The sequence below is a fragment of the Solea solea genome, chromosome 18 (genome assembly GCF_958295425.1).
Source record: "Solea solea chromosome 18, fSolSol10.1, whole genome shotgun sequence".
Taxonomy (NCBI): domain Eukaryota; kingdom Metazoa; phylum Chordata; class Actinopteri; order Pleuronectiformes; family Soleidae; genus Solea; species Solea solea.
In genome coordinates, this window is record NC_081151.1 from 20,749,834 (window position 1) to 20,759,080 (window position 9,247).

General features: G+C 43.0%; 1 protein-coding gene across 1 annotated transcript; it reads right to left on the minus strand.

The window, feature by feature from the left end:
- Positions 1 to 6,153: 6,153 nt before the first annotated feature.
- Positions 6,154 to 8,878, minus strand: htr1b (5-hydroxytryptamine (serotonin) receptor 1B). Its single transcript, XM_058615661.1, has one exon. It carries the CDS (start codon positions 8,461 to 8,463, stop codon positions 7,330 to 7,332), a length of 1,134 nt encoding a protein of 377 aa, XP_058471644.1. The 5' UTR covers positions 8,464 to 8,878; the 3' UTR covers positions 6,154 to 7,329.
- Between the last annotated feature and the right edge of the window lie 369 nt (positions 8,879 to 9,247).

The following is a 9,247-nucleotide window of genomic DNA, read 5'->3' on the forward strand; positions in this document are numbered from 1 at the left end:
TCACTGAAACTTAATTGTGTGTTTACAAAACTTGCTCAAATTGTAGTTTTGTACATTTATTTATGTATTTGTTTTTAATGTGGAACATGAGGCTACGCAAGTGAAACACAACGTTCTGTGACGTAGTTCGTTGGGTTGAGTTGGTTCATCTCAGTGAATCAAACCTCTAGTCTTTTATTGGGTTTTAGAATTTTGCTCATGCTTTTCCTCAGATTGAGCCTCCGAGCTCACAAACAATGTGATGCGTCTCATGAGGGTTATTTATTATTTTTATTTATGTTATGTTCATGTGTGTCTTTAGTCTGTTGGCTATATTTCTTACCTAAGTGCACACTTACTGCGCAGTTATATTTGATTCAGGGATGGTGGTTGTTCATCTGTCCTCATACATTTTTAAAATGGCATCATTTGCTGGGTTTTTATGGCACAATACTTAATGGCCTTTTTGCATCATGCACCCGGCAAATACTCCATAAAAACTACAACTAACACTAAAAACTAAGCATTTACTCTCTCACTCTTAAACACCTAACACATTTTGACCCTAATTTGAACCCATTAAGGCTCAAAATGTCAATTTTTCCAAAATAACGTTCAATATCTGGCAGTTATTTCCAGTTTACTGCACGTTAAAATAGTGAATCAACAATTTAAAATGAAGAAGAAAAAAGGAAACGTATTTTAGAGGAAAAAACCCTGCAGTTGCACACAAACAGTGTTAAATTTGAATTTTGAACAGTATTAATAAATATTTTGTCATACTCAGTGTTTCTCAATGTGCAAAAACAGGCCAAGAATATGGAAACTATGACTCTCTCCTCTCTAGTGTCAAAGATGCTGATTCTCCGGCTTCCTGCAACAGCGTGAGTGATAATACCGTAATAACCACATGTTGGCTTTGGCGTGCAACTTCTCAGCTTTCAGAAACCGTTGGTATTTTTCCGATAGCACAAACCGTCGCATAACTACGGGGATGCAAAATGCGCTTGGTCAGTGTTAAACCAAATTAAAACTAATGAAAAATCCCTATTAAAACAATTATATCCTTGATTGTCACAAGAAGAAACCCTCCTTTACTACAACACAAACACTGGAACGGCCGCTCTGCCATATTCCTGGCCGCAGTGGTCTGCGCCTGCTGCTTCTTAGCGAGGACTGAGCGAAGTTCAGTGTGCTTGAACTCTGAGCAGCTGCTTCATTCTCCAGCAGCACAAATGTCAGCCAATAACTCGACACTCAGTGAGAGTCAGTAAATGAAGCTGTTGTGTAACACTGGTCTTTCATTTTGTCCGTGCCCTGAAAGGCCCTCTCGCGATCAATGGAAGCATTTTCCAGAGCAAGTGGTGGAAAAGGTTTGTTAAAAGGTAAAGTTTAGTAACAGCTCCATGTTCAGAAGTTCTGGCTACATCGTTGCTTTTTTACAGGCCAAACATGTCTTTAATGGCACTAACTGTGCACTGTCAGTCCTCACGCAGTCAGACACAGTATCTGCCCAAACCTGTCACTAACTCGTATCTGTACTATAGATCACATTTTGGAATTATTTATGTAGAGCGTGAAGCTTCAGGAGAATGAACCCCTAATTGTTTTTATCTGAGCGTTTAAAAACACCAGTCCAAAAGGACTTTACTCTTGTAAAGTTTATTGACGACTACATCATGCACTCGCTGAGCTAACAACGTCCAGACATAGACATTTAAGTGTGACGTTGCCTATATTCTGGTGTCTTCTCTTCTGTTTCTCTCTTTCTATTTATTTGCACTCTTTCCCCCCATGACACTGCAAACTCAAAATCACATGTACTGTACATCTCAGGCGTGAGGATGGACAGGTGAATGGTGAGGACAAGTGAACGATGAGGACAAATGAGTGATGAGGACAGGTGAATGATGAGGACAGGTGAGTGATGAGGACAGATGAATGATGAGGACAGGTGAATGTTGAGGACAAGTGAGTGATGAGGACAGGTGAGTGATGAGGACAAGTGAATGATGAGGACAGGTGAGTGATGAGGACAGATGAATGATGAGGACAGGTGAATGTTGAGGACAAGTGAGTGATGACAGGTGAACGATGAGGACAAGTGAGTGATGAGGACAGGTGAACGATGAGGACGGTTGAGCGATGAGGAATGATGAAGACAGGTAAATGTTGAGGACAGGTGAATGATGAGGACAGGTGAGTGATGAGGACAGATGAATGATGAGGACAGGTGAATGTTGAGGACAAGTGAGTGATGAGGACAGGTGAACGATGAGGACAAGTGAGTGATGAGGACAGGTGAACGATGAGGACAAGTGAGTGATGAGGACAGGTGAACGATGAGGACAGGTGAACGATGAGGACAGGTGAGCGATGAGGACAGATGAATGATGAGGACAGGTGAATGTTGAGGACAGGTGAACGATGAGGCCAAGTGAGTGATGAGGACAGGTGAATTGGCGTTAATTACGGTCCCTGAGTGAGTGAGAAAGACCTTTGACCCATGTTAACTGACACATTATGTGTTTACATTTTTTATTTTGTCAGCACTTTTTGTAACTAAGTAACTTTTAATCTTTACTTTTTACTTTTACCTTTTTTTTAACTTTAACTTGAGTACATTTTTAGACCAGTACATTTACTTGTACTTAAGTAAACTCTTATCCAAATAGTTGTACTTTTACTTGAGGAGAATATTACAGTACTCTTTCCACCTTTTCCACCTCTTTCCAGACTGCTTTTAATGATTCACGAGTCTCAAGCCTCAGAGGACGATATGATACGAGGTAAGTGATTTTCACATTAACAATATGCAGTTACACGGAAGACACCCTCGTCTCTCACAATGGAAACCGAGCGCCCGCTACCACTGACACACACACAGTATATGAACAGTACACACACACACACACACACACACACACACACACCTCCTCTGTCACTGACACAAATGCCTAATATGGTGATACGTTGCTACGTTGCAACTCACTGCCGTTGGTTGTTAAGTGTGACAGATTCACAGGCTCCATTTCCGATGGTGAGACTGATGGTCCCACGCTGTGAACGCGGCCACTCGGTTGGATCGTCGCTATGGTGAAATCATTTCCTAGTGTGCTCTCTAATTTGAGCGTCACGGGGGCATCCAGTTTATGAAAAGGCAGAGACGCGCACACTGTGTAGGTGAGCAGGAGCACAATCAGATGCACACAGTGCTCTGAGCCTTTAAACTAACCCCGTTTTGTGGGAAGGCAGAGAAGCCGCTTGTGGCAGTGGCTCTGCTGTGAAGCATGAAAAGAGCACGCATGACCGATGGCTCTAATTTAATACACATGGATGTACATATACAGTATATACATACATACATACACGTACTGTGGAGTGAAACCAAGGAGGTGTGTTTAGTCTTTGTGAGCATAAGTAGTCAACTACACCCTTTAAAGATCCAGTGTTTAACATGCATGAGAGACTATATTATCATTTTCCAGTTTGAGACCTCTGGTATAGGAGGTACTGTAGGTTTAAAAGTAAACAATATGTATTGTTATACGTAACCCATAGGGGAGTGTAGAGAACGTTCTCTGAAGGTTGTATAAAGGTTGTGGCAAAGGTGGTTATGGGAACGTTCTGGGAACCATTAGACAATGTTCTCTCAAAAGGTTGCATGAAGGTTGTGACAAGGTAATGTTCTGGGAACCAAATGTGCAACCAAAAACTAACATTAGGGGAACGTTAGGAAAAGTTTCCGGGGGGAACCTTCAGGGAACGTTCCCAGAACATTCTGGGAACCGAAGATCGTTAATTGGGACTGACCTATAAAGATGGACATTTTGAGGGTTAGGTGTTAACGTACAGTGTCCTTGGTTGTCCTGGAAGGCGTCATAAGTCAGTGATGGAGAGACTGTGTGTGTCCGCCTGTGTTAATCTGAAGAGAAGAGCGCGGGACAGAAAGCTGTAATCCCAAATTACGACCTGCAAATTAAACACAACACTCTCCTGCGCCTTTGTTTTGCGTGGTCATCAGAACCCGCCTGTACATACTGTAGGTCCTCTGTGTTGCCTAATTGATGACTTACTCTGCGTCCTGTCAAGCTCCATTGTTTTCACACCGGTGAGGTCATTTATTAAACGCATATTGTCTCCCGCGTCTCCATTTCCTTTAGCCATTACAATTAAGGTGCTGACCAAGGCTGTATTGAGCGAAGGAATATTTTATAGGTTCATTATCTACGGGTTCAGCCTCACTAGCTGTTCCATCAGTGACGTCCTTCACTCCTGAGCAGAGCAGTCGTGCAGCACATTCAGCTAATACAGAAGACAAAAAAATTGAAAGGTTGTATAATTAATCTGTTTGCCTGCACGATGCAATCATCCTGTGTCAACAGCGAGGACGGTTTGTTTTCCTGTAGCTGCAGGTACAGATGAGTTACCTTCATGAGTTATGCAACATATCGGTTTTTGACAACACAGAATGTTTGTTAAGCTAGAACAGTTTTCCTGAATCAAACATTTATCAGATCCATTATACATCACTTTTGCTCTGTATCATTCTCTCCCTGTTGTCAGGGGCAATTTAATGCTGCCATAGAACGCCAAGTAATACAAAGAAAGGATAACATATGAGATACATATAAGTGCTTTAAAATAGAAGTAGTTTGATTTTTATAGCCATGGAATAAGCATTTTAAGAGGCACGCAACTGCTTTTTTTTTTTCTTTAAATAAATCCGCACAGGTCACATCATTGTTTTTACAGAAGAAGTAGGAGCTTTAAGGCCTCATGTATAAAAGAAAACAAATAAGAAGAAAGAAAACAGCAAAATTCTTACTTTTTCTTTAATCTCAGAATTCTGACTTTAAAGTCTGACTTTAATCACAGGATTCTGAATTAAAATTCTGATTTTCATATCAGGATTCTGACTTTAATCTCATAATGCTGACTTTTTCTTTAATCTCATAATGCTGACGTTTTCCTTTAATCTCAGAATTCTGACTTTAAATTCTGATTTATCTCAGGATTAATCTCATAATGTTGACTTTAATCTCAGAATTCATGTTTTCATTTTCTTACATGTGGCCCGAATACTCTTCCGTACCATTGGTCACATTTTTCATTTATTGATATCCAATCAAGTGTTGGTATCAGTCACTGAATATCGAATCTCCTCAAACCTGGTGCAAATGAATGCTTCTTATTTTCACCTATGAAGTGGATACCGGTGATGTTCAGAGCCTTATTTCTGTCTGAAGAGTTTGTACATTTAAACTGTTCATTTATTTTCTTTCCTATAGTGTCGAGGTAAGAAATAGTAATAAGGTTTTTCAATGTGTCTCTGCAGAAACTTGATAACAGTGTAACTGCAAGTCAATAATCCAAGTATCAACTGCTTTCTAAAATAGTTGCCAGTTGTTTTTATAGAACATTGATTTATGGCTATGTTACATCTAGTGCAGGGCATTTATTACCTATTCTATGCAAAAACGTGTTCACGTGGCAGTGTCACATCCAGACTATTGATCATAATCCAGGTAATATTGGAGCACTGTAACCGCTGTGGTCCATTACTCCTGAGGAGACGCCACGCTGCTCGTGTGTGCGCGCGTCATATATTATGTGTAACATATTGTAAATGCCACAGAAAACGCCGGGAAGCATCTGCTCTGCTCAGGTGCGCTCATCCGACACGTGCGATAAGCCATATGAAAATGTATAAATGGAAAAGCCAAGGGGTATGCTGTGCTTTTGTGTGTTTATGTGTGTGTGTGTGCAGTTGAGTACACTACACTGTCCCTCACAGGAGTATTGAACTGTAGCAGCTGCTGACCTCTCCACTGGCAGGACACTATAGCAGAGACCAAATTTTAATGAGAAGCGACCCCAACACTTTCCGATCCGGTCTGTGGCAGTGACGCGATGGCAACGCAACCTTCCCCTGATCCGTGTTGTTGCATGCACCAGCATGTCGAGCAGATCCTCAACCGCTGGCTCCCACCGTCACATCGCCGTAAACCTTTATGAGGGCCCATCAACTCTAATCTCTTATTAGATTTCACAAAGTGTGCCTCTGGAACAAAACAAAGGCTGTCAGATTATCTGCGGTGCTTTCGACTCACAGCTGGTTATGAATCATGAATCCACTGAGACATGCATTAAAAAAAAGATGTGTACCAATCACACACTTGAAAGCATTTATTGCACGGCACATCTCCAGATGTGAACACATTAAAGTCCCGGCGAAATTGAACCTTTTATTTCACGTTACTGCTGAAAAATGATGAGCGTTCGCTCTCTGTGTGCTGTGTAGCTCTGTTGTGAGGCCAGAATCATTTCACATGTGAACACAGATATGCATTTAACATAGGAACACACACACACACACACACACGCACACACACACGGAGTAAAACAAGGTAATGTTTGTTCAGTGAAATTATCATCAGTGCTCAGCTCTGCTGGGTAAATATCAGCCACAGTTTCTTTGTTTGACACTGATAGTGTATGAATCTTTCCTCTGCTGCATGAGTGTCCTTCTGCAAATGAAGCAGCAGCAGCAGCAGGAGTGGCAGCAGCAGCAGCAGCAGTCCCTCACCTCTCTGTCTGATCATTTATCAGAAAACACTGATGCATTAATGTCGTGACGAGCTCTTAAAAACTAATATTTGTACACAAGAGGCCACGTGATTTCTGACTGGTCAGAGAGTTTATGGTCTCTGACGCTGCTTATTTGCTTTCAGAGTCGCCTTCTAATGCTGTCAAATCCATTCATTTTCACTCACTCACGTCTGTGCAAACATATGCATCCTCACATTAGAGCAGCACAATATGATCATTAAAGCATTTTTTTTTTTTGCCACTTAATTGACACTTTCACAAAAAAGAAAACCAATGATGTTTTGGAGTCTGTTACCAAAATAAAACATATTTTATTATCTGAAGAATAAGTGAGTTGTTTTTTTTATTGCACTGCATCATTTTTGCCATATTGCTGTTTTTGCTGTTCACAAAATGTATCTTAACCAAATAATTGCAGTGACTTTCTATTTACATAATGCACTTAGTCAAATTAGGATTTTTTTTTTGTATTCACTCTCGATGAGATTTTGCTCAATCAGTGACTTCAGTTAAATCAACATCATTAGATAAAAATGATGTCAGGAAAGTAAATACATAGAAAACACATTTTCTGTGTGTGGCTCTTAAAACCTCCATGATGGACACGGATGGCTCTTCCACTGCATGCGTAAAAAGGCTCATTATGATTCTCCACTTATATTATTTATATTCTTCTATAGTCACTTTTAGGACTTAATAATATAATATCCAAAAACTAGGGTGCGCCCGTTGTTCCCTTCACCACCTGCAGCATCTGAAGCGGACAAGTTTGTGAAAAGCTTTCTTAAAGTCCTCATTGGACATGGTGTATATGATGGGGTTGATGAGGGAGTTCAGGTAACCCAACCAGGTGAAGAAGTCAAACAACTCTTGGATGAAACACGCGTCACACGTGGCCACCACCAGCGTGTAAATGAAAAACGGCAGCCAGCAGACGATGTACGCGCCGAGGATAATCCCCAGTGTTTTTGTGGCTTTTCGCTCTCTGGCTGCAGAAATCCGCTTTTTCTCCAGGAGAGCGTCCGACAGCGTCACTTTCACCTGGTTCTCGCTGGTCGAGGACCCGGTGTCGCTGGACATGGCGTCGTGTTTCCCGCCCTGCAAGGGGGCGGTGGACGCCGCGGAGCCCGGGGAGTTGGTGACCAGGTGCGCGGAGGTGAGTCTCTTCCCCACCTTCTTGGGGGACTGCTTCAGGATGCGCTTCCGAGCCTCGACGTAAATCCGTCCGTAGAGGACAATGAGCAGCAGCGTGGGGATGTAAAAAGCCCCAAAGGTGGAGTAGATGGTGTAGAATATGTGGTCCGTGTTGACGCTGCAGCTCGTCAGCTCCTCCGCCTTCACCTGCCTCCAGAAGAGCGGCGGCAGGGAGATGGAGATGGCGATGACCCAGGCTGTGGCCACCATCCCCGCCGCGCGCCCGGGCGTGCGCTTTTTGGAGTACTCCACTGCGTCCGTGATGGCCCAGTACCTATCCAAAGCGATTACGCACAGATGGAGTATGGACGCAGTGCAACACGTTATGTCCGACGAGAGCCAGATGTCGCACACGACTTGGCCCAGCGTCCAGGTGTGGATGACGGTGTACAGGACGCAGATTGGCATCACCAGGATGGACACGAGGAGGTCAGTGACGGCCAGAGAGGCGATGAGAAAGTTGGCCGGAGTTTGCAGCTTTTTCGACTGCGAGATTGTCGCAATGACAAACGCGTTGGATAAAGTGGTGGCCAGCGTGATGACGGACAACACCACCGCCAGAATGATCTGATACACGAGACTCTGCGCGCTCTCGTCCACCGTGGACGAAGCTGTGGTGAAGCTGCCGTTCGTGGCGTTCACCGGCTCAGTTGTCACGACGTCAACGAGGAGCTCCATGACTTTTTTCAGTCTTATTTCAGTCACTACTTGTCATATTGTGAGAGGTTTCGCGGTCAACGTCGCCGTCTCCCCTGCTATCCCATCATATCACATGGCACAATCATCTCTCCTCTTCAGCCTCTAATGTGCAGACGCAGAGATGAGGAGGCGCATATCTATTCCCAGCAAGAATTCAAAACTTTTCCTTTTTTTTTTTCCAGCCATAAAAAAAAAAATAAAACAAATAAAACTCCCCTAAATAACTGCAACCACACACACACACACACACCAAACCAAAAAATGTCAGTGATGAGCAGAGCGTCTCAACATCTGGGCAGATGTCACAGATAATCCGCATGTAGGGCGCACAACAACAACAACAGGTTGTGCAGAGCTGCGTCTCCCCTGTGGCTGAATGTGTGAGCCAAGCCAAAGTCTGGGTTTTATACAGAGTCTGACATCAAACAAGCACAACTGATCACAGCCTTATTTCCCTTCTCCCCCTCTCTCTCTCTCTCCCTCTCTGTCTCTCTCTCTGTCTCTCGCCCTCTCTCTCTATGAAGAGTGGGTACTCTGCTGGGTCATAGTGCCCAGAGTTTCTCATTTGTCACATAAAAGCTCACCTTGAGGTTATGGTTTCAGATGCCCTCTATTAGCACACTGGTACTCTGCCACTTTCTATTTAGGAGACTTACTGTATGTATATATATAGGGTGAGTGTGATGTAAGTAATGTCCTCATCGATGCAGCAGGCCTAGTGTCAAAAACAATAAAGTTAAAAGTTGAATGTGTTGCATTTAGG

What these genes read in the sequence shown, in the direction of transcription:
- htr1b (XM_058615661.1), bottom strand. Translation starts at nt 8,463, where the DNA reads ATGGAGCTCCTCGTTGACGTCGTGACAACTGAGCCGGTGAACGCCACG.